The 26,278-nt window shown below is 52.5% G+C and overlaps 1 protein-coding gene across 1 annotated transcript in view; it reads right to left on the reverse strand.

Moving 5' to 3' along the window:
* Positions 1-26,278, reverse strand: part of Zcchc24 (zinc finger CCHC-type containing 24) — a 54,598-nt gene that overhangs the window by 23,882 nt on the left and 4,438 nt on the right. The window contains exon 2 of the mRNA XM_059273885.1: positions 18,151-18,351. Within this exon, the coding sequence (XP_059129868.1) occupies positions 18,151-18,351 (201 nt within the window). The remainder of the gene's footprint in view (positions 1-18,150; positions 18,352-26,278) is intronic.

Raw genomic sequence — 26,278 nt, forward strand, 5'->3', positions numbered from 1 at the left:
CAGGCAGCGCCAGGGCAAAGCGGCTACTGGCATCTACTATCCCCTAAACTGGGAAGCTAGAGGAGAGAGGGCTGGGGGTGGGGTGGCACAGAAGGGGCGGTAGTGGCCTGGCAACTTCCTGGACAAGCATGCTGGCCGATGTTCCGAGTTCTCAGTGTGGCTATTGTCCCTGCTGGCCCAGAGAGCTGGCTCAATAGGGCCTCTGTCCCTTCCCAAGCAGGCCATCCTGGCTTGGTGGCATCCCACCAGGCAGCTGGGAGGCGAGATCCGACACTTCCTGTCCCCACTGCACATGTTGGGGTGGTGGGGGAAGGGGGCTCTCAGACAAGCACCCATCTGTGTTCCCTGGAGGAGAGCTGCCCAGCTTGAGGCAGGGGGATGGCGGCACTGGGGACATTCTTAATTGTGGGTCTCAGCTCCTCTCAGGCAGCCCGAGCTCCCTCCGAGCTGGAGCCATCAGCGAAGAACCCCCTCGCCTGGATATCCTTACAGCCTTTGCTTTAGCTCTTCCCTCTGCCAAGGATGATGGTGTCCCAGGTCGCCAGACATTTCCTCCCGGGCTCATTTGTTCCTACTCTAGTTGCCACACCCTCCGAGGGGTGGTCCCTGACAACCTGTTAGCTTGAACACGACTTGTATCACGGCGTCCCTGACTATTTCCTTCCTGTCACCCCACAGGAATGTGAACTGTCCTTTCCTTGTCTTCCTTGTGCACTGTGGGCCATGCCAGGCACACAGTAGGAGCTTCATAAATACACAATGAATGAATGAACAGAGAAGAGAAACCACTTGGTCGCTGTCTTGCCCATCAAAGGACATGCCGGGGAAGAGCAGGGGCCTGTGTTTGGGGGTGGTGAGGAGGTGTCAGGGAGTGTCCAGGGAGCCAGAGGAAGTCACAGGGGGAAAGGGCTCACTGCAGCTGGAGCAGAGCTGGGTGGCGGGAAGCATGGGGTGAAGACCTTGGAGCGACAAAGGCCAGGCCTCGGGGTCCCTGGACTCCATCACAAGGCTAGGTGTTAGCCCAGGAGCCATGGGAAGCCACATGGGTTTAAGATTGGTATGGACAGGTCTCTATGGCCTTCTGAAATCTCTCTGGCCACATGTGGTGGATAGTGGCAGGCAGGGAGAGACAGTGAGGACTAAGAAGAAGTCTGATGTATTTTGCATTTTGCAGACAAGCTTCTCTGTGCCAGCGATGGGGGTAGAGCCTGGCCATGGCTATGTCTTTCTCCAACAGAGATGGGTGGGAGAGATCTGGCTAAGTCTGGAGCGAGAACAGTGTAGGGGACAGCCGTATAATGACAGGACTGGTGAGTCTACCCCAGCACTGGTCTAGAGGCAGGGTTGGGCACTCCGGTGCCGTTCCTAATTACACAGATGCAGATTCTTTCCCCAGTAAGTGAGCTGGAAGAGCATGCGGAGCACCCTCCGGCAGGCCTCGAGGCTCCCAGCTGCCTGCCAGACCCCAGAGTGATTCCTCAGGGCCAGGAAAGAGGGATGAATGAGAAGGAGGCCGAGCCCACAGCAGAAGCAGCCCGGGGTGCAAGTGACACCAGAACCAGAAGGACAGAAAGCCCAGTGTTCCGGCCAGCAGGCACCTAGTGGACACAGGGTACAGATACCCACGGGCATCGTCACTCCCCACTGGCCCTCCACACAGCAGAGGTGCTGTGGCCAGAGACCTGGTTCCTCTAGGAGCACCAGACCCTGAGGAGCAGGATGGAGCTCAGGCACTCAGTGCTGGGGAGGGAGGGAGACAGAGGGACTGGACTGCTGGCATTTCCTAGAGCCATGCTTTGAGGGGGCTTGCTGTTCTGGGACTCTGCCACAGTTTTTGAGGCTCCCTGCCTCCAGAGGCCTGCTGCCACACCCCACGAAGGCCTCCGGGGTACTTATGTTTTCCTAATGCTAGGGCTAATGCAGAGACCTTGGGTAAGTCCCCAGCAGGTCTCTCGTCCCCAGTTCCTGCAACGTGCCCACATGGGCCATGACTGGCCCTCACTGTCCCATCTTGACTCTGTTCCCAGTGGCCCAAAAAGCAAGAATCCCAGGAGTTGGTGTGCTACCTGGTGATGTTGGTGAGGAGATGGGGTGGGGGGGTGCCTCAGGTCTGTCCAGATAGGCCCTGAATCTGTGTGCAGCCAGGCTGGGCATCACAGAGCACGGGAATAAAGCATGAGAAAGTTCGTCCCTCACACCTCATAATGACCTGGATCCTCCTATTAAGTCAAATGACAGGAAGTGAGTGGCTGAGGGTAGCCAAGAAAAGCACAGTGGCTCAAACCAACTGCAGGATTGTGAGGGGGCCCGTTGGTGAAGCTTCTGCCTCACCTCCAGCTCCTGGCTAGGCAGCAGGCACACAGCACGGCCCTGGCCCTGTTGTAACAGCACAGGCCTGGCATGAGGAGCATGCACCCCCCCATGCACTGCCCTGCCTCAGGAGCTCTGTGCGCATGAGCATCTCCACAGCCAAGGTGGGCTGCAGGTGGGTCCACGGCCACAGGCAGCCTGGATTTCTAAAAATGGCAAAAAGAGCCACATGGGAAATAAGGAGAATTGTGCAGAAGGAGGAAAGAAACCACAGTTCTTCCGTCTCTCTTGGAAAAAATAAAGTATGTCTCCTGTTTCCCTGCCGTGAGGTGTTTGTGGCCCCACGGAGAAGTGGCCACTGCTCATCCAGTGATGGCAAATGAAGTCAGATCTCTTCCCGCATAGCCCTAGAGACCTGGGTTTGAATGCCAATGCCACTGAGCAGCCGAAAGAGGAATTTCTCCATCTCCCTGAGTCTTAGGTTGCCATCATCCAAGTGGAGAAGACAACGACTGGGCTCACTGAAAGCAAATGCTTGGCATATGGTTGGATTTCAGTTTATAGTAGCCATAATCACAGTCATGATCACCACCACCATCATCATCACCATATCACCACCATAATCATCACCACCATCAACATCATCCCTACCATCACTGTAATTATTATTATCACTATTATCATCACCATCACCATAACTGGCATCACCACCACCACCATCACCACTACGACCTCATCACTACCTTTATCACCATCACCATCATTACCACCACCATCATCCTCACCATTACCAATGTGCCTAGTACTTCATGTATCCTTAGACTCTTCCTCCTGTACTTTGATAGCCCTTTAAAAACCCAGGTTTTCTGAAAAGCATAATCTCACTCCTAAAGTGACTATAAAAGTAGCCACCCAGTCTCCTTCCACAAACGCAAGCTCTCACCAAGGCAGGCTTTGTGCCAAGACTGATAAGCTGGCAGGCATGTGGGCAGCCTCTGCCCCTTCTCAATGTGCCAGGTTTGTCCTTACAAGATCTTGCTGAATCCTCATGGTCGTTCTGTGAGTCACATTCCACTGTCCCTCAGCATGGAAGAAACCAGAGAGGTGCAGGGACATTTTCAAGGTCACACAGAGAATGAGGGTCATGAGGTGTGACTCTTTACAACCCACCTTCTATGTCATGGCTCCGGGCTTGATGTTCTAGCACATAGCGGAGGTAGGGGATGACAGGTCAGGGGTGGGACACCAGTCCTTATGCATGACTGTGTGGTCTAGCTGGGCTTGGTGCAGTTACCAGGCTACAGGTGGTAAGTGTATAATCCTGGGGGTTGGGATGGTCTCTGTTACCTTAGAAAGACCGAAGGTCATCTGGGTCCTACAGAAACAGGATGGTTCTGTGCAAAACGTCAGGCCTAGGTAGGGCTAGCTGGAAAGGACCGTGCAATAACAGCTGGGAGACAAGGTGCCATTCTTACCAAGCAATTCATCTCCTGGGTCTCTGCTCTCCATCTGGAGTCAGGTGTGTTTGTTAGGGCGGAGTTGGAGAGGTCTTTGTATGTTACAGCCCCTCATGTTGCGGCCTAATCTGCTACCCTGGGCAACGACAGCGCTGCTGTGAGATGTGTGGATACAAAACATAATCCAGAGATGCTGCCGTGTGCCTATGCCACTGTCCTGGCTGCCCGGTGGCCCTCACGTCTTCTCTATCGTTCACTCCTCCTCTGTAGTGCTGGGGGTGGAGCCGGAGTACAGGAGTTCTACAGGGTTTCTGCTCTTCCCACTCTCACTGTCCCCCAAGGCAGAAAGAAATGACTTGTGTCCAGACTCATACAACCACCACCTTGTCTCAGGAAGACAGAGGCCAGACCCTGGGCTCCAGTAGCCATTGGCCCAGACGGCCTGGCAGATCACTGCAGAGTCACTGAGTTCAGACTCTGACATAGTGTTAAAGCCACAACAGCACTGTATCTTAGGCTCTAGAATTTGGGAGGGTGATGTACCACACTCAGGCAGGAGACTTCATCCCCAGAACGAGAGCCCATGAGAACCCAGACATCTGTGTGAGGCTTAGAATAATGGGACTCGGCCATGGACAGATCAGAGAGCCTTAGACCCAAAACCACACCATCCCCGAGAGCCAGGGCCATCTGGGAAGGAAGCCTGCTTCCAAGGTACAAGCTCTCTGGCTACTTGGACCAGGAGTCTAGGACGGAGCACAGGCAGGAGAGAGTAGGAGCCCTGGGGACCTCAGGACATGTAGCTTGCTCCCCTGCAGATCCTCTCATCTGGGCACCATGCCAGTTCACACTGGGCACTGTACTTTTGCCCAGCTGCCCATCACATTAGCCTGAACATCTAGACAAATCTGTGTGTCTAGGCCTGCTCTAGACCTCCCCAGTCAACATTTGCGGCACCCCCAAAATAAACAAGATAAAACATCCCAGGCACTCCTAAGGGGAAATCCCAAATGAGCATCATTGATTGGGTTCAACCTCTCTTTCCTGTTATAGGGAAACAGAGACCACAAGCGACTGGATCAAGGACATACAGCAGTGTCCCCCAGCCTCTACACCAAGGTCAAGCCCCCAGCCTCTCCTTGTATCCTCCTTCTTGGACCCCTCTAGCTCCAGAGGTTCTGTTGCCTCCCTAGAGGAACCTCTGCTTTGGGTGCTTCTAGAACCCTAGGTACCAAGCAGGCCAGAACAGAGTGAGACACATAGGTCTTCTAGGCTTCAAGACAGCTTCTGGCCCTACGCATGTGCAGTGACTACCATGGCCTCCAGGAGGGTCACCAGGGTCCTTAAGGCCAATCCTCACTCCTAAGAAGCCTGTAGGAAAGAGCAGCTTTGGGGAGGGCAGTTAAAATCCAAGACTTGTGCTGTGACAGCCCGGGCCCAGCCATGACCTTAGATAAATGATGTGGCCTCGCTCGTCTAGAGCTCCAGCTGTGTCCAACCTGCAATCGTGAGGTACACACATCCCAGGATGGCTTCAGATGTGGATCAACTCAAAATCATTAATTTTCATACCTAATGAGGGTGTGTGTGTGTGTGTGTGTGTGTGTGTGTGTGTTTTAATAACTCAGTTCCGTGCACGGCCTTTGTACATGTAGCCTCAAAATGGTGAAAGACAGGCACACCTGGACTAGTCTCAGAGTGGGAGGCCGGACAGAGACCTCTGCCGCCCCTCCCTGGTCTGTGCAGGACCTCACACAGCAAGCCCACCACTGCAGGGGATGGAAGCCCTCTGTGTCCTTGCTGGGGTGTTCCTGATCGATGAGGAAGTCATGTCGTTAGTCTAATCCGAACACTTCAGCCGTACTTTTGGTCCTTTGCCCTGTCTGGTGTCCATGGAGACTGCCTGGGTACAAATGCCGTTGGTGTGCTCAGCCCCATCTTCCTGCACCTAGCTGAGGTGCTCCCCTCCCCTGCCCTGTCCCAGATCTGGTGGCCTTGCTGACTCCCGAGCCACTCGGAGTAGCCCCTCCACTGCGTTCAGTGCCTTCGCCCTCCCCATCCCCCAGTCCACCATCCTCTGGATCCAAAGCAGACCGGCATGGGAGTTTCCTGTAACTAGACGGGGATTCCTAGGCAAGACTCCCATCAAGCTCTAGAAGGCAGGCCCACTATGCTGACCCCAGGACACGGAAAATAGGGGTCACTGTACTGTGGGCCAGGAGTGACCCAGAAGGCTTGAGACCACATGGACTCTGCTGCTGCGGGGAAACTGAACGTACGTCTTTCCACATGCTAGTGGGGGTAGAACTCTACCACTGAGCCACACCCTCAACCTGAGCTTGCACTTCGAAGTCTCTGCTAAAGCAGCAGCTGCTTCAAGTACCACACTCCAGGCTCAAGCCTCCCGGCGTCCAGAAGCAGCCACCCCCTTGATTTTCCTTTCATTTGTCGCTATCAGCTCAGAAGATCCTCACAGAAGCCCTAAAGGATGGGCTGGATGTGTGTTCACGGACCCATCATACAGAAGGGAAGGCTGAGGCACAGCAAGGTCACCCAGTTGGCTCTCCCGCCTCTAAATCCCCTTGTAGCTAATCAGAACCAGATGCAGGGCAATGAGCAGCCCTGCCTAGCAAACCACATCCGATCCTGCCTTCAGCGCAGCAGGGCCTGAGGTCTCCTGGCTCTCCAGCTGATCCTAGAGGACCTGCTGGCTGCTGTTCTGGCCCTCTGGGGCTTGAGCCAGTGAGTATTGTGAAGGAACCAAGAGTCAGCCTAGCCATAAGGCCAGGTTCCCACAGGCACGGGATGACTGGGGAGGAGTCCCTAGGGAGGTGGATTCAGTTGGGCTCTGAAGGGAACAGGAGAGGAGCAACTAAGTTAAGGCAGTGCCAGATGGGGTGCAGCATGAGGTAGGGCTTAGCAGCCTGGAAAACACCAAGTGTGGGAGCGTGCATACATATGTGTGCATATGTGTGTGTGTGCCCAAGAATACAGGGTCAACAGATGTTAGAGGTAGAGAGAAGGCAAGGGGAGGGGCCAGTGTCTGTTACATCCCAGGAGTCTTGCTCTAGCCCCAGCCTCACTTTACCAGTGAGGGTGGGTGAGGCTTTGGGGCCAAGGAGCTCTTTTTTTTTTTTTTTTTTAGCTGAGGATCGAACCCAGGGCCTTGAGCTTGCTAGGCAAGCGCTCTACCACTGAGCTAAATCCCTAACCCTGGGACCAAGGCTCTCAAGAGCAACAACAAATCTCACGAGCGCAGCCGCACACCAAGTACCAGAGGAGCCAAGCAAGGGAGGCAGCTTGGCCCCCACATTCCACCCTGCAAGGCAAGAGGACCCATGCCTAGCCAAGGCCTTTCAGTGGCCAGGCACAAGACTAACGTCCGAGTCCAGTTCGGGGAAGCTCTGCCCACCGGAAGGAAGGCCTAGCCAGAATCGCGGGCCTTTGGAACCAGCTCTTCCTTGAACAGTCCCAAGATACACACAAGCCATGTGAGAAGCGGAGGCTAAGGGCCTGGCCCTGGGGACCCTCCACGGTCCTTCTAGCATTCAGCAGGCACAGCAGGAGGAATCAGAGGAGGCTGACTGGAGGAGGTGCCCCAGCCCAAGGACGCTGCTGTGGTTTGGATATGGTTGGAGTGTCCCCCAACGATCCTGTGTTGGGAGTTCTGTCCCAGAGGCTGAGGCAGTAGGAGGTGGTACAAGGCAGGAAGAGGTCCCTAGCTCATTGGGATGCACCTTTAGTAAGGCACAGTGGTTTTCATGTGACTCCTTGGTGGTTCCCCCAGAGAGTGCTTATAAAAGTGGGAGCCGGCCCTCACCCCTCTCCCCTGTTCTGTCCTCTCATGTGTGTTCCACGGCCCTGCAGCCGTGCTGCCATGCAGCCATGCAGCTGTGCAGCCGTGCAGCCAAGGGGTGGCCCCAACCTGAGCCTGAGCTAAACCATTTGGTGGAAGCTCCAGGCTCTATTAATAAACCCCTTCAGAAGGCCAGCTTGTGTCAGGTCCTTCACGACAGTGACAACGGGCTGACCCGCACAGGTGGCCTTGCTCTGTCTCAGTGCTCTGTTCCCCAGGCCTGGCAAGTTGCTCAAGGCTGGGGGTGAGTCCTCCTTCCAGGCTCTGCCCTCTTCCCTGTCCCTCAGGATCTAGGAGATGAAGCACTGACCACGGAGACGTGGAGTCGCTGGGGACTCCTTCTCGAGGTGTATGATGCTCACAAAGAGAACCACCAGCCGAGGATGTGAAACTGGCCACACGGCTCCTTCCTGTCACGTGTCCCGCACCACACCCCTCTTCCTTCACTCTCATGCCGCCTCTAAAGCTGTCCCCTCTTGTCTGTGCTAGGCAGAGTGAGACCTGGCGAATCCATCCCTCCATTGGAGCCAGAAGGAGCTGACAGCCATGCACCCCCCCAGCCCTCTTCCCGGATTACCTACCATTCTGGGTAGAACAGATCCCCTGAGCCTCTTCCAGGAATCTCCCCTGCATGGTCCCAAGTACTTGGAACTGTCCCCTGCTCCTCCCCCAAGCCCCTGGGGAAACACCGCCTTGTCACCTGGCTCCCTACTGTGGGCAGAGGGTGAGAGGGGAGGCCCAGAGCCCTCTAGGGACCCCACAGCTCTGAGGCACACTCCAGACTTTGGGACGCCCCAAACCAGTTTGAAAGAGCTAAACTGCAGCCTAAAAATAACGACAGCCACTAAGAGACCTAGTGTAAGTGCCCAGAGAATGCAGGAGATGCTTCGGGTAAACAGCGGCCTCCCAGCATGCTCTGAGGCCCGACTTTTCAGTATCTTCACTAGAAATAGGAGGAAACACGACCTGGAAAGACTGGCTTACTTTCCCAGAGCTCACAGCTGGTAAGAGGCCACACAGGGATGGTATGAGGCAGCAGGGGGTCTCAGAAGGGAGGGAGGGAAGGCTAGGACACAACTTGAGTCCTGGCACCTCCAACACCAGGGCCCATGAGACCCCAGGCCAAGCAGCGGTCATAAGCCCCCAGCAACGCTCCTGAGAACATTTCTGGGCACTCATGGTGTTCCAGGTACTGAGCTAGGAGCTAGAGCATCACAGCCCAGATCCCCACAGGAAGCCATGCTGGGTTCCAGAGGGGTCATTCCTTCCTGCCCCCAGCCCAGGATTCCTCAGCGGAATCACAAAATAGTGCTGTTAGCCTCCCTCCTCCCTCTCTCTTCCTCCTCCTCCTCCTCCTCCTCCTCCTCCTCCTCCTCCTCCCTTTCCTGCTTCTGGCTCTCTCCCTCCTTCCCTCTGCAGATCTTTCTATAAAGTCATCCTAGCTCAGGTTCTGTAGGAAAGTCCTTAGTTTCCCCACCAGCTCACTGGTGGTCCTCTCTGGTTTTTTTTGTTACAATAATAATAATAATAATAATAATAAACCCAAAGCTCACACTTCATGAAGAAAATGCGTTTATCTAACCCACAGTTTTGGCTAAAAGTCCAAAACACCAAGTCCTCTGAAGCTCCCAGGGAGAAGGACCCCAATGCTAGAAAGACCAAGGGGTCACCTGGCAAAGGGAGAAGAAGCCTGCTCTTTCATAATAACCTTTCCCAAGACATAACCGGGGTCCTGGGAGAGTTACCGCCCTTCCTTGCAATGACTTAACCACCTCCCGCCAGGCCTCACCTCTTAAAGTCCCACCACCTCTTGCTTCATCCATCAACCCTGTGGTAGTCAAGCTCCCTACACGTGAGCCCTTGAGAGGCACACTCAAACCAAGTCCAAGCCACAGCAGCTCTGGGCTGACAAGAGGCTTGTAACCTTTCAGCCCGAGAACTTTCCTGCATGGGTTCCCTCCAATGGGAGGTGCTCCCACGCAGAGGGAAGGGGCTGGGCTCAATGAGTAGGCTAACCTCTTCCAGCTCTCCATGTCACTCAGCTTGGAGGCTCTAAGAAACTTCTAGTCCGTGGCCTGAGTTCTACAAGGGGAACCCCACAGATCCACAGTCCCTCTCCGTCTGTCCCCTGGGCAGCTCCACCCACTCTGACCCCAGGGAATACCCAACCCTGCTGCTAGGTCAGGACTAGAATGAGGGGTTGACAACCCAGGCTGAGATCAGACATGGCTGGTCAGCCCTGTTTATTGCCTTTGAACACCCAAGCCCTCAGAGACTGGCTCCTCCGGCCTGTGGTGAGAGGCAAGGCTGGTGCCCAAGGGCAGAGGAGACTGGGTAGGCTGCAGGGCCAACGCCCCTCTCCTAGCAAGACCCTGAAACTATTTACATCCTACAGTTTCAGCTGTGCTGGGATCTGAGCCTCTCTCTGCTCTATTTTTCTTTTTCTTTTGCAATCTCCAAGAAACCCGAGCTGCCAGCTGGGTGGGGGTGATGATTTTGCTCCGTCTGACATCTGGATCACATTAGCAGCCAGGCGTGCTGACTCAGGCCCGTGCTCCCCTGGGCTCCAGCCCTTAGCCGGACATGGAGGCACAGGTGACCACCCTCCCTGGACCTCCCTCAAGACAGGGACCATTGCTCATCAAGGTCTTGGGAGTAGGGGAGGTACAGGCTTGGAGAATTTCTGCTTTCAGGTGAGGGCTCGCAGGGTGGATGCCAAGCTTGGCATGGCTGGGTCCTGAGTAGTATACTGCCCCGACTCCTAACACAGCCTCCAAGTCAACAGAAGTCCAAGGCCAAACTGCAGATGTGGAGAAGTAGCCCAGACAGGTAAGGCACTTTGAACACCCAGTGTTCAAGTGCTGCACAGCAGAGCAATATGCAGAATGATGACTTGAACTTGGCCTTTGAGCTAAAAAAAAAAAAAAAATTCAAGGCTCTTTCCTTCTCCTAATGGGATCCCTTACTAGCATGAGAATCCTTACTGGTGGCATGCAGACCCTGTGTGTTTTCCTGGAATCAGCAAGACCACCTAATTGCAAGCTGCCACCAGTCCCTCTTAGGGCTACCTGATGAGTTTCATGTCCACAGGCACATGTTCTTTTGTGTGGCCCTTCCTTTATAAGTTGCTAAAAATCACATTTTCTGTGTTAGTGTAGACACCCAGGCTAGAGTCTAATTACATACTTACTGTTATTATTATGTTTACTTCCTTTCATGGTCTTAAAACACGTAAGAGAAGAGCCATTTCTGTGGACCCCTAAGAAGACCACGGGCCTTGATGCTGCCCGTGCTGTGGAGAGGTAGCCAGGAGGGGTCTCTTGGCTCTTCGAGTGTAATGTTCCCTGATTTGGGCTTTCATTCCTACTATTTGCGATGTGCTGAGCCTCTGAGCCCCAAAGGGGCCCTTTCTATTATCCCTGTGGTGTTCCAGGCTGTCTCATCCTCCACCTCTGCTCCCCACGACTTTCCTCTGGTCTCGTCACCTTCCACCCACTCACAGGCTGCCCTCTGTAGCAGCCAGGCCTCCTCCCACCCAGCCCCCACCCCCACCCCCAGAATGATCTTTCAAACTGTTCACATGAGCCTGTTACCTAAACCCAGATGGCTTCCCTGCCCTCGACACTAAGCCCAGGGTTACAGCCTGGCACGCAGGCCTTCACCACCTGCTCTGACCACACCTCCCGCCTCTCCTCTGGATGTGCCAGCCGTGAACCAGGGCATTCGGTGCCCAGAGAGGCCTGGGATGCCTTCCCTCCCTGGTCTAGCTCCTCCCCTCTCAAACCTCCCACAGTGTCCCAGACTGGCTGTGCCTACCCCAGCAGCATGCCCGCACCCAAAAGACACTTAGAAAGGTGGCATTCACAGCCCCCACTACAAATACACGGGCCGAGCTGGAAGTCCTGGAGGCTCAGAACCTCAGGGTCCTGCCCCTGGTGATGTCAACACCAGGCACCCAGGTGACCCTGCAGGCAGCTAGCAGGGACTGCCTAGGCCTCCCCTGCTGACCACAGGCTGTCTACTGCCACCAGAGCTGCCAGACCAAAGCTACTCCTACCTCTCTGCTTCACCAGGCAGAAGACCCCTTGAGGCTGGACCCGTGGTGAATTATGGAGCACACCAACTTGGTCAGAACGGGCAGGTGTGGTTTCTTATCCTCTATTTCCAGCAGCCCCTCTCTTTTAAAGACCTCTGATCTTGCCAGGTGGGATGGCACACACCTTTAATCCCAGGACTCAGGAGGCAGAGGCAGGCGGATCTCTTGAGTTTGAGGCCAGCCTGGTCTACAGAGTGAGTTCCAGGACAGCCAGAGCTACAGAGAGAATCTTGTCTCAAAAAGCAAACAAAAAACCTCTGATCTTAAAAACAGTGGATGTAGGACATAAACAAACAAACAAACAAACAAAAAGTCTGGGCCTGGACTCAGAGGACCTGAGTTCCAAGTTCACAGAGTTACCGGCTGTGTGACCAGGGGCAAGACACTTGACTTCCCTGGACCTCGGTTTTGTGAACTGGAAACTGAGGAGTATTGTCGTACCTACGGAGAAAGTGAGAGGCTTAGGAGCTACTGGACAGTGACTTTACTATTTACCCTTCGGCCTCAAAACTGTCACACTGCTGCACACACCCAAAGTCGGGGGCTACAAACAAGGCTCTTGTCTGTTTGTTTGTTTGTTTTGTTTTTCCAAGAGTGAAGTGGCGACACTCTTGGCTCCTAAGTTTTCCTGGACAAGTGCTCACATCTATTAGATGGGCCCTGGCACAGCCTTACCCACAAGGAGTGATGTCCCTTGGGCAGCTGATCTCCATCACCTTCTACCTCTGCTTTGTGGGCTCCAGACTTCTTGTAGCACTCAGTACCCTTCACAGTGCCCCCAGAGTCATGTGAACAAAGCCTTGGAGACAGCTATCCTGTTCTTTTCACAGTCTCCTCCTCCTCCTCCTCCTCCTCCTCATTCTCCTCCTCCTCTTTAATTTGTTTGTTTGCTTTTCTGAGACAGAGTTTCTCTATGTAATAGCTCTAGATGTCCTGGAACTCGATGTGTAGACCAGGCTAGCCTTGAACTCACAGAGATCTACCTGCCTTTGCCTGCCAAGTGTTGGGATTAAAGGCATGTGCCATCACCGCCCTGCTATGGGTCCTCTTCTTTAAAATGAGGTTTCATATATCCCAAGCTGTCCTTGAACTTGCTGTGTAGCAGAGGATGACGTGGAACTTCTGATCCTCCTGCCTCCCCTTCTTGAGTTCCTAAATTACAGATGTGAGCCACTAGCCCTGGCCTATGAAGTGCCGGAGATTGAACTCAGAGCTCTGAGCATCTCAGGCAAGCATTCCACCAACTGAGCTCCATCCCCAGCCCCTCTAGCCTTTTCTTAAGTTAGAAAAGAATCCAGTCCTGTGCTACCAGACCAGGGCCCCTGGCAGTGAAAGTGTTAGCTGTATACACTCCTTGCTGCCCCTGTGAAATGCCAGGGCTCATGGGTATATTCTACCCCAGGTAAACTATGGAGAATTCTAAACACATTTGGATCATTTAGAAATTCTTCTATAGAACAAAAGATGAAAGAACAGAAAGAATATTTGAAGAAACAGTGGCCTAAAAATCCCCAAACCTAATGACAGCTTCATCAATGCATCCAAGCAGCTCAACAGACTCTGTAGGATGAACATAGAAACGGAGCCAGCACAAGTGAGCACCCAAAGACCCAAACCGGCAGCTCACAGAGCTGTGCATGAGTGGCCTTTCTGTGTGTGCGGCTAGTGAATTAAGATGCACAACATAAACCACATCCCACAAGTAGATCACTACAAAAGAGCGTTAAAATCATTAGAGAAATCTAACTGTTACATTAGAAAATGAACACAAAGGACAGAAATAAGAATTAAACAGAGAAGCCAGGCAGCAGTGGCACGCGCCTTTAATCCCGGCACTCGGGAGGCAAAGCCAGGTGGATCTCTGTGAGTTCGAGGCCAGCCTGGTCTACAGAGAGAGCTCCAGGACAGGCAACAAAACTACATAGAGAAACTCTGTCTCAAAAAACAAACAAAAAAAATTAAACAGAGGAATAAAAAGATAAGCAATTTATAACATAAAAACTCATGGTAGAAGTAAATTAAACTACACCAATAATACTAAAGGTGAATGGATTAAAGAATCCAATCAAAATGCAGGGATTTTTTTTCCAGACTGGGCAGAAAATTTAAAATCTAATCAATCATACACTATCTCCAGGAGACTCACTTTAGAGTCAAATATCTGAATAAATAAAAGCAACCACTAGCCGGGTGGTGGTGGCACACACCTTTAGTCCCAGCACTCGGGAGGCAGAGCCAGGCGGATCTCTGTGAGTTCAAGGCCAGTCTGGTCTACAGAGCGAGATCCAGGAAAGGTGCAAAGCTGCACAGAGAAACTCTGTCTTGAAAAAAACCAAAAAAAAAATAAATAAAAAATAAAAAGCAAGCAATCACTAGAAAGCCAGGTATACCACTGTCAGAAAAAACAGACTTCATGGGTTTTGTTTTGGTTCCGTTTTCCTGTGGTACTGAAGATCGAACCCAAGACCTTGCATGTATTTGACAAATGCTCTATCACTGAACTACATCTCTAGCTCTAATACGTTACTAGAGGAAAAAAAGAAATGAGCATTTTATAATGGTAAAAGGATCAATTCACCAGAAAGCTATAACCATTAGAAAGATAGGGCATACCTAATAAGAAAACACCAAAATGCATGAAGAAAAATAGGCTACGGAAGACAAAGGAGTAATTCAGTAATACTCGTTGGAGACACTGGTATCTGCACTTAATGGCTAGAGAACTGGGCAGAACATCAACAAAGCAACAGGAGACATAAACAGCACATAAGCCAGCGTGCCTAGCAGACATCCCCACAACACCCCACCCAACCTTCTCATAGGACAGTCTCCAGGCCAGCCACATGCGGAGCTCCACAACAACCACAATGCATTTGGAAGGAATGGAACAATACATGTCCTCTGACCACAGTGGAATAAATTCTGAAATCATCAAAAGCTATTTGGAAAACTCACAAGTATGTGGCTATTAAACAACACGCTGCTAAATAACCAGGGGGTCCAAGAGGGAAACTCAAGGAAATCCTAGGTGGCATATAAAAGACAAGACGCACCGAAACACGGGACGTGGCTCTCAGAAGAAGTCACAGCTGTAAACATTCGCAATAACGAAGGGAGGTGTGGTGGCCTGGGGAGGAAGCTCGGTTGTCCAACCGCTTGCCGTGCGAGAATGAAGCCCCGAGTTTGGATCCACAGTACCCACACAAAAGCCTGCTGTAGCCATGTATGTCCATATTCTCTGCACACGGGAGGCAGAGATAGGAAGATCTCTGGAGCTTGTGGGCAGGCCAACCCAGATGAACTGGTTAATTCCAGGGAGAGACCTGGCTTAAAAAGTAGTTGGGGAGGTGATTCAGAAAGACACCAGATGCCAGCTTCTGGCCTCACACAGGAGCTCACACACACGTACACAAATCACAGACGCACACACGGATGTGAAAGCAGACGTGGCCCAGTTCCAGCATTTGGGAAGAGGAAGAAGGGGGATCAAGAGTTCAAGACCAGCTGGTGCTACCTAGCAATCTGGGGGCCAGCCTGAGCTATATAAGATCCTGTCTCCAAACCAAACAAGAACAAAACAAAAATGAAGATGGGGCCGAGTATACGTACTCAGCACATGGGTGGCTGAAGCATGCTGATCACAAGTTTGAGGCCAACCTGGACTGTACAGACAGACTGTCTCATAACAAAAACAAACGATAACAATGAAAAAGTGTATAGTCAGTGAACCAACCTTTGCCTCCACACCAAGACACGAGAACAAGGATAAACTAACTTCACAGAAGGGCACAATAAAGTTTAGAGTGAGCCGGGTGGTGGTGGTGCACACCTTTAATGCCAGCACTCGGGAGGCAGAGGCAGGAGGATCTCTGTGAGTTTGAGGCCAGCCTGATCTACAGAGTGAGATGCAGGACAGGCACCAAAACCAAAGAGAAATCCTGTCTTGAAGAACCAAAAAAAAGAAGTTCAGAGTGGAAAACCAAAATCAAGGATTTTCAGGGATATTTCTAAGCCCACACCCACAGCAACACTATCCATGGTAGTGGGTGGAAGCAGCCAGCTGTCCACTGAAGACTGAGAAGGCATATCAGTTTGGTGGGATACCACTCCATCTTAAAAAGAAATCATGACCCATGATACGACCAGTACAGGGGTGGGTCACCACATCTCACTTACATATGGCATATTTTGGCCTGTTGTGTATATCGTTTCGGATTGAATCACAGGTTTATAAAACCTTTTCTCTCTTGAGGAAGACTCGTGCTCAACACCTGACAGCATAAGAATCTCAGCTGGTTCAGGAGTCAGACGGCAAGGGTAGAGGGAGGAACGTGGCCCTGTGGCCCAGCAGCTGCTTGTGGTCAACGGAGGGTGGTGAGCATCTAACTCAATGCCAGCCCACCCAAATCTCCGCCATCTAGCACCCAGCTGGGGGGTACTCTCGTCATGGTGGTGTCCAAGCGAAGAGAGTAAAGCCCGACATCCTGTACCAAGCAAGCATTTCCATTGGGCCAGGCCCTGCCAGGTCCTTCCCCTGCCTTGAATCACTGCACTCATGTGCTAGTTAGGGTTCTCCTTTGCCTTATCCCAATTCTGCCTCCACCGCTGAAGCAGGCAGGGAGATCCCTGGGCCTCCAGGATCAAGATATGGACCAGGATAGGACAGTCTCAGCCAGCTCTAGCTGGTCTAGGCTGCACAAAGCAAAGGTCTCAGGTAAGGGTGGTCCCAGTACTCATGGAGGCACCAGGTAGCAATTCTGTGTCTTCCTCAGCTCCGAAGCTCTTAGAGACTCATCTGTCCCAATGCCACCTGGTCCCTCCTCCCTCACCTGCCATAGAGCTAAGAGAGAATGATCCCCGCGAAGGAGAGCCAGTGTCAGCACAGTGCTGGAAACCAAGGGCCCCTCTATCCCAGTATTCAGAGGACTCTCACCCGAGTTAAAATCCTGGCTCCTCCCCTGACCAGCTCAACTTCTGCAGGAGTTCCTTCCTTGCTCAAAGTACTCATCTCAGCCTCTCAGCAAGAGGCACATGCGAGTCTGACACACAGGCAGTCACCAGCGTTACCTGACAGGCTGGCTGTCAGGGTACAGTGGCGCAGGGTCTGTCTCCTCCTCAGTGTGAGTGGGTCTTGCTCACCCATTTCCCAAGCTGCCCACGGCGAGGCGGTTCTGGAGGTGTCCTGAATGGCTTACATGTGGGAGCTCTTAGCTGGGAAGCAGCTGCCAGTTAGTGGGCCCTGGGCAGACTCTAAATCCTTATCTATTGCCTGATCAGAGTTCTACCCAGAGAGTCCTGGAGGAGGAGGAGAGCTCAGCCTCCAGTGAAGCCACATGACTTCACTGCCCCCATGGAAAGATGGGGTGTGGAGTGTGGGGGACACTGTCAGTGGTGAGCTCCCACCATGTAGGGCTCCACTGGGGAAGGCCAGGGGGTTTAGGGTGGGCCTGGGGTTCTGCTTTTCTAGCAAGTTCCCTGGAACTGTGAAGAGCTGTGTTGGGGCTAGACTTGGAGCACCAAGGGCACCAAGCCTAACACAGCCCTTCCTGAGAAGCGCCTGGGATGTAACGAGTGGCCAGCCCATCCTGGCTCCCCACCCAGCTCCACTCTGGTAAATACGACATGGCTTTTCAGAGTTGATGGGATTCCATTTCCATTACATATATAAAATAAATCCAGCACCGCATTATAAAATAAAATAAAAAGCAGAAAATGTGGAAAAATACTGGGGGAAAAGGATCACCGATAAGCTCAAACAGCACTGAGAAAGATGGCTGCTGTCTTCGCTCCCCAGGAGCCTGTCTGTCTCTGTCGGGGAGTCTGTCACCCAGGGAGTGGAATCAGCCACAGCTGCCTTGCTTTATCACAGCCCAGCGGACAGAGTGGGGCTGTCCCCAACACCCTCCATCTCCCAGTCCTGCGCCCTGAGAAGGACGCCAAGTCTCCTGGCACCCAATGCCTCTACCTAGACCTACCCTGGGGCACAAATAGGCCAGGACCCTGATCCTTCCTTGCTCTAGGCAGAGGAGGCTGTGGTGGATCTGAGGGAGGGGGTGCACATCTGGATTCCTGGCCAGGAGCCCACATTCCTTCGTGGTGAGTGTGAGCAGATGGGGCCTCCGGAGAGTTATGAAGAGATTGCTGGATGCCTCCTGCCCCACTATAATGGGACCCACCCTGCAGGACCACTTGTGGGACCCAAAGGGCCAGAACCTCACGTGAGGGCCTGGTTTGGGTCCAGATCCCCCATGTAGATTGCTGAGCAAGCATCACGGACCCAAGTGGGGTCTACGTCCCTCTATGCCAGACAGCCTTAGCTCACTTAACAGTATCAGGGAAACAGAGGGCCAGGGGAAACCATGGTGTCCACTTGCCCCCAGACCCAGGCAGGCAGGAAGCTCGGAGCGCTCAGCAGGGCTGAGCTACCTTACCTGAGGGCAATCCTTAATGTAGTGTCCTTTGTTGAAACAGAGGTGGCACAGGTAGTTGGGCGGAGGCCGCTTGCTGGGCTTGCGGGCCTCAGAGGTGAGCGTCAGGTCTGAGAAATGCTCGGTGAGGGAGCTGAGGCCATCCGCGATGTTGTTGAGGGAGCCATAGGGCGAAGCATTCCTGTACACACTGCTGCTCAGCGCCTGTGGGAACAGAGGCCATTCAGGGCTGTGGTAAAGGAGGCTTTCACTCACCATGCCACACCAGTTCACACAGAACTTTCAGCCAGCCCCAAAGCCTGAGTTCAAATCCTAACTCTAGTTGTGGGTTTGGCCTCGGAGGCCCTGACTATACTGTGGGAACATAAGAGAGACCCCCCCAAGGCTTGCATAAGGGTAAAGTGAAGTCATGAGTCTAAAGTACTTGGTCATATGTCTGGCCCCTAGGACCCCTGGGTACATGGTGATAATGTTAACAGCTGTGACTGGTGTTGCTATCAGTTCCTGACACACTGCACCAGATGTAGAGGCTAACACTATCAACTCGACAGGATCTAGAATCACGCAGGAGATAAATCTCTCAGCATGTCTGTGAGGGAGTTTCCAGATTGGGTTAAGCAATTTGGGAAGACCCACCCTAAATGTGGGAGGCACCATTCCATGGGCTGGGGTCCTGCACTCAATAAAAAGGCCAATCAGGTTTGCAGCAATGTGACATGACCATCGGCCCCAGGCTCCTGATGGCACGACCTCCCGGTCATGACGGAAGTACCCTCTGGTGTGGGTAGCACTGGAAGAAGCACACCCTTCTTCCTTAAGCTGCTCTGGAAACAAGAAAAGTGACTAATACAGACACATCATGGGAAGCCACTTGTCAGCTATGGAGGGACTTCAGACACATCTCTGTCGACTCTACTTCCCATCTAGTAAGGAAGAGACTTGGGAGCTTGTAATGTGGCTGCCATTTTGCACAGAGGAGCTCGGCCAGCCTGAGCCACCTCTCTGAGAGCCTGGAGAGGGAAGTGGCTACCTCTCCCACCTCCACATGACAGGAACCAGACACCCGTTGAGCTCCCGAGCATACACAGCTCAGGCCCTCCTGGTGTATACAGCCTCTATTTATAGGTATCACGGGCTCCGGGTGGCATGGCACACCGGAATTAAGCAGAGGTGGGGCCTGTGGTGGGGCTGGCAAGGAATGACCAAGGGCTCCCCTTTCCTAGTGAAGGGCCAAGGCTAGAAAGCAGCAGCTTCCCCGGGAAAGTCAACAGTGAACCCGGGCACAGTGGTTGGAGTCCTCTGAGCCCACCACAGATGCCCCAAGGGGCAGAGATGAGCTCTGGCCTCGGGCTGATGTGGAGATGAGGCCTTGTTTTCAGGAGTCCTTAGGCTGATAGAGAAACAAGGTCCCTAAACCCAAGATCTTAGACTCCTTTACAAAGTGGGCGGGGGCAGGCCTAGAGCAGGGGCGGTCCTCTGTCTCCTCAGTGTGAGAAAGAGAGAGAAGAGAATTGACAGAAGTCTAAGGCATGGGGTACACCCTGCCTAACCCCAAAGAGAATGGCTTCTAATCTCATGTTTCCATCTTCAGAAGCTGGTCACTCAGCTCCTAGAGGATCCAGTCCTCACCTGCCAGGTAAGACCACACCTCGGACACCTGCTGGGTGACCCTGAACTGGCCCTTTCCTTCTCTGGACCTCTATTCCCTCTTACGTTTTTTTTTTTGGCCATAGTCTGGCCATGGAAGAACACAAAGATGCCATACCTGGAGCTGCCCATGGCTAGCACACAGCTTTCCTGCGGTGACGGAACCACACGGCTCCTGACGACCATGTACTTAGCCATCTGGTGCACCATGAAACTCAGGTCAGAGCACTCCAGCACCAATCAGCACGTGGTCTAGGCCAACTCTAGCTCTTGGGCAAGCCCAGGATGGAGTGGCTCCCTGGGAGGCAACAGTCCCAATCCTGGAGGCAGTGAGCCTGCCTATACGGGGTCACTTTCTGAAGTACAGGGGGACAGCTCTGGTGGGAATCAGACAAGGTGGCCATGGTGACCGGCTGAACCCTAGGAACTGTGCACCTAGGGAGATCACTGGCTCTCATCACACTCCAGTGAGTCACTACCCCCCCTACTTAACAGATGAAATGAGTATTCCAAACTTGTACTGAATGACCTGGAAACCAGTAACAAAAACAGTTTTCTGGGCTCCGCCTCAGAGTCACCACAGCGGTGGCTTGGGACCAAGGGCATATTCTGGTGTGTGATCAAATATCCATAACGAGTTACCAGTTTAACGATTTTAAAGCGTACAGTTCCATGGCACTAAGCATATTCTCACTAAAATACCACCACCACCACCATTCACCTCCCGACCCCTCCGCCTCCCCAAGCCAAAACTCTGACTCCATTGGACCATCTGAATCCATTCCTGACCTCCTTCCTGACCCAAATCTGCTTTGCCCAGTGCCCCCTGAAAAATTTGGGCGGCAGCAGCCACTTCACGGGCCTCAGAGCATCAAACTCCCAGGCCGCTCTATATCTTGACAGGGAGACCTGTCCCGCGCCCGGAGGCCGCCAGCTCTATCGTCCCAAAGTGGCCTGAGTTGGGACAACACAGCCCCAGCCTCTGGGAGAAAAGTTCATCCAAACAAGAAATCTGAAGCTCCAGACCCTGTGACTCACGCTCACGGCTGGGAACTGCAATTTCGCAAAATAACAACCCTCTTCTCTTGCCTTCTCTTTCCTTTTTGCTGGATAGGATTTAAACAAGTCTGCAGCCTTCAAGACTGTTTTAAGAGGAAGGGGAAGTTTGGTGGACGCCAAAAGTACACTAATTACACCTTAAACAGTCCTCTCCCCAGGCCTGTGGCCACACTCCTGGGCTCACAACAGCCCCTCAGGCATCCCCAAACAGCCAAAGGCTTCTGAGCAAGCCACCCCCTCTCTGACAACTCAGTAGCCCCAATGCCCCCAAGGGTCACAGATATGCTTTCTCTAGTAGCTCCATGGACACAGCAAGGCTAGACTCCCCCTCCCAAATCCTGGCCTCCACTGTCCCCCAGCCTGTCCACATGACTGCCGCAGCTTTCCTCTCCAAGCCCCAACCCAAGACAAACACCACTCAGAACTAAGAATCCAGAGAGCAGTCAGTTGATTCAACCACATTCCCATGTTATTAGTCGAGAAACCGAGGTTCTGAGGGCTGCAGGGACTCAGACCCAGTTGACACTAAGAGCCAAGAGCCCCACTTGCCTGGTCAGGGGCGGGCTTTGCATGTCAGAAAGCCATTTCCTCCGCAAAGCCCTATTTGAGCTCTGGCCACAGAGGTGAAAGGCAAGTCTCGGCCGTTTTCCTGGCCTGCAGGAACTGGGCAGAGCATAGGCTTGGGACTGCCCTCTTGGAACAGAAGGGAGGGAGGACAAACTTGCCTGTCCCTGCAGGTGCACCACTGCTCATTCAGACACTCAGGTTCTGAAACGCACCCAGGACCCAGCATGGAAAAGGTGATCAGCCATTCACCTACACTGCAGGGCCAGCAAGCAAAGCAGAGATGCATGCGTTCCCAAGGCCCTGCTGTCCAAGGAGGGCAGGCCCACTTATGACGTGAGTAAGCCTCTGGACTACAACATCGTCCTGGGTCAGTGGCTGCAGAAGCCGGCATATATATTTGATACACGGCATCAGACTCATGGTCATTGCTGGAACCTTCTCTAAGATTCTTGATGGGCTGATAGGGAAAAGTCAATGAGAAGACACTGGCTTGTTCTGACCGCTACTGAGTCGTTCTGGTATAATCTACAGAATCTCTTCTTTGTCTTAGTTCCCCTTAACTGCTAAGACACTATTTTATTTGAGCACTGATCTCATTCTTGTAGAGCTGGAGACTGAGACTCAAAGAGACTTAGTGATTGCCCAAGGCAACACAGGCAAAATGTGTTGGCCAGTTATATTTTACCCGCACACAGCCTCCAAGGCCTGTCTCCACCTATAAAAAGGTAGCCAGAGGACGGTGTCAGGTGTGACATCATATGTAAAGCTCCTCGGTGCTGAGCAAGATGTGGTACCTGCTTCTCTGGGCTCTGTGAGGGAGCTGGGTTCTGGTGAAGGTTAGTTCTGCTGTAGACTGGGGCGAACAGAGGCAGAGTCCTAAGGCTGTGGCCCACTCTCCCCAGAGAAGCCTGCCCAGCTGGACTCCCCTGCAGGACTATCAGAGGGCACCACAGGCGAGGGCGGAACCGGCAGGCTCTGCATAGGTAGGCAGATACTTCTGAGAATGGCCCAGAGAGAGTGGAATGCTGAACCCTAGAGATGAGAGGCGAGACAGAGAGGCAGGAGCAGCAGGGCAGCAGGTGGAAGGTGAGATGCAGCCATGGGCAAGGCCAACAATGGTGGAGGCAGTGTTCGTGGCTGGGCCACAGGCAGGCTACTCCAGGGAGATTAGCAAACAGAGATGACCTATGTCCTGCTCTCACCCAAAACAGGCCCAGAGCAAGGAGCCTGACTCTAGCACCTAGTTCTATGGGGTTTCTTTCACCAGCCAGACAACTATCTTCTCATCTCCTAAAGCCACCCAGCCAGCTCTGCACCCAAAGCCACCCAGCCCTCACCTGTTGTGGAATATTAGTTTAACTATGTAAAGATGTGTTGCATTTATGTTGTGGAATATTAGTTTATGTAAAGATGTGTTGCATTTATGTTGTAGAATATTAGTTTAACTATGCAAAGATGTGTTGCATTTGTTTACGTTGCCCGCCTCAGGCACCTGATTGGTCTAACAAAAAGCTAAATGGTCAATAGCTTGGCAGGAGATATAGGTGGGACTTCTAGGCAGATAGAGGAAGTAGGAGGGAGAATCTAGGCTCAACAGAGACAGAGAGAGAAGGAGAAAAGGAGATGCAAGGGGCCAGACAGACAGACAGACATGGAGGAAGCAGGAAAGCAGGGCATACAGAATGAAATAAAGGTAAAAAGCCCTGAGGCAAAACATAGATGAACAGAAACAGGTTAAATTAAGTTAAAAGAGCTAATGGAACAAACCTAAGCTAAGGCTGAGCATTCATAATAAGTCTCCGTGTCCTTATTTGGAAGCTGGTTGGCAGCCCAAAGAAAATGCATTTACACTCACCTCTGCACCCAACACATACAGCACACATTGCAATAAGAAACTACCGATTACTGCACCCCTTCTTCCAGAGATCTGTACTTCTGTCCCTAAGGCCTACCTGGAATGGTGCACAAACCCACCCTCTACACACAGACAGGTGGGTATGTGCTGGGTTGGGGTACAGGAGACAGGACACACAGGTGAAACGGGAGCCACAGGGAAATGAGACACACCATAACTGAGGGCTTCCCTGCCACACTCAGCTCCGCCCCCATTCTTGTTTCCAAGGCCAGGAACCTATGAACTGGCCAAGTCAGATCATGACCCTTTGCCTGTATGGGCCCTGCTCTCACACTTCACATGTAAAATAGTTCTCCCTACCCAGCTGGTGCTCAATAAAAGATCCTAGACTAAGGTCACGTGGAAGGGGGCAGAAAGAAATAGAGACCAGGGACTGCAGGAGTAGACAGTGGAGACAGGATAGAGCCTAGCAGACCTAGGGAAGAGTGAAGACTTTATCCCCACCTCCGTTCTTCGGCCCCCAACCCGGGGTCACCACTCACTTGATGGTGCTCATGGGACGTGGCTCCTTGCCCTCTGACCACCTAGCACACAAGCACTGGGGACCCTGTGCCTCACACTTGTGAAGCACACTTGTCAAGCAAGAACAGAAAGCACGAATCTGAAAAACCAAGGACTGGGCAGCACTACGGTATTAGCCAGTCCAGGGCACAACTGAGGCCATATCCTCTACAGCAGAGGCCTGGACCTGGAATCCACTGTGAAGTGAGGGTGTCCACGAACTGTGACGTCATGGGCAGACATGTGTGCTTGTGTCATATGTACTGGGCTCACACCAGGGAGTCCAAATGCCTTAAGATTCTCGTGACGGAAAAGGGTGAGGGCCATCTGCCCATCAAAGCCAATACCAGGACACGGATCAGGACAGGGTTTCACCATTTCTCAAGTCAGCTCATTGCAATTCATCTAGCCACCAACACCCGTTCCTTGAGACAACACAGGCGGCTGAGACAGGGGAGACCATCCACTTCATCAGCAGCTGAAGACAGAAGAGAGACCAGGTTCCCAGCCATCTGCCCTACCCCCACCCACCTAGTAGAAGGAGCTAAGCATCCAGTGTGGCCAAAGCACTGAGTGAGTATCATGCTAAGCTGGGAGAGGCAGGATTCCTACCCGCAAGTCCAACAACAGAGCTGTAGAGAGACACAGCTATGGCCCAGTGCATGGCAGTCTAGCTGCCCAGCCTGTTGCTGGCCTAAAGCATCACACCTTGGCTACCACAGCCCATGTTGTTAGGGCAGCTGGAAGCAGAGCTGCTCCCTAAGGCAGCCACTCCGGGCCTCTCAGGAGGGACATCCATTTGTGCCATAAGGAACACTTTGGAATCTACCCATTGGGATGGAGCTGGAAATGATATCATAGTATAATCATAAGCAATATAAAGGCTTCGACACACAAGACTGCTAGGTCCTTCCAGAAATTACAAGTTAACCAGTGCAGCCAAAGGATGATTGAGCCACAGAAGATATTAACACATGCATGCATGTGTGTGCGCGCGCGCACACACACACACACACACACACACACACACACACACACACACACACTGAGGTTGGAGAACAGATCCAATGGCATGTGCTTGATTCTGTCCCTAGCTCTCTGAATACAACCTCTTCCTCTGGACAACAGGGCTGCTGGCCCAGGCAGAAACATGGGAATAAAATAGGGAAACATGGTTTTTCTCCTCTGTGTCTCCTAAACCAGGCCAATCAAAGTAGGAACAATTAGGAAACCCAGTCCTACACAAATGCCCATGACTCTTCAAAAAGGTGGCTTTTGGTAGAGTGCTTTCCTAGCATGCATGAAGCCCTGGGTTTGATCACCAGCACTGCCTAAACTGGACATGACACATACCCTTGTAATCCCAGTACTTGTCGGGTGGAGGCAAAGAGATCAGAACTTCATGGCCATTCTTAGCTACATAGCAAGTTTGAGGCCAGCAAGACCTTGCCTCAGAAAAAAAAAAAAAAAAAAAAAAAAAAAAAAGGATTTGGATCCAAACCAAATATCAGAAGTGCTGTGGCATGTTAGGAAGTCTCAGGTGAGGTGCCTGACATGTACAGGGCCCAGAGGAAGATGCAGGTAGGAACTAACCCAGAGACCAGCTGCAACACAGGCCACAGAGATCGGTCCAGGCTGGGATGCAGAACTGGTTTAGATCTAGCTCTACTGATGACTCGGTCATGCAGGCCTCTGCGTTCCTCTCCACACAGTGGAAGTGATGAAGAATTATATTCCAGTTGGAGTTGATGGCTCATGCCTGTATTCCAAGCACCTGGGATACTAAAACAGGAGAACTGACCTGGGTTCAAGGCCAGCCTGAGGTAGGGTGAAGCACAGTCTCAAAAAACAAAACAGGGCTGCTTGCTGCTCCCCATTTATGCCACCTTTTTGTTCTGTTGCCACTAATCATTTATGACTGAAGCCCCTGACCTCCCTCCACTTGACTGGCATGGCCCAAGGCATGGTCTCCCTCTGAGCCCAGATCCAGGCAGTCAATTTAGTTTGACTGAGGAGAGCCAGGCTGCCTGTGCCAACCCCTCTCAAGTGGCAGCCTCCTTGCCCGAGTCACTGTTCAGCATCCTAGGGGGAGGGGTCAGACATTTGGGAACTCTTCCCTAGTCAGACCTCTAGAACATTCCTCCCATGATCGGGGCTGCCTGCCTCCCATCTCAGCCAGACCACAAAGACTGTGGGAGTCAAGCTCAGCCCCCTGCTAGCGAGGAGAGTGACTTTGTTCCACATGTCCACACTGGGGAGCCTCTGGACACCTGCTGCAGGCACACGTGGTATTTCAACCAAACTCCCAACAGCTGTCTAGGCTGGGGACTTCTGTTTGTTTGTTTTTAATGTTTGCACTTAGTTATTTATCTGTGCGTTTGTGGGCACACACCACAGCACGCACATAAAGGTCAGAGGACAACCTGTAGGAGTCGGTTCCCT

Source organism: Peromyscus eremicus, chromosome 9, assembly GCF_949786415.1.
Source record: "Peromyscus eremicus chromosome 9, PerEre_H2_v1, whole genome shotgun sequence".
Classification (NCBI taxonomy): Eukaryota; Metazoa; Chordata; class Mammalia; order Rodentia; family Cricetidae; genus Peromyscus; species Peromyscus eremicus.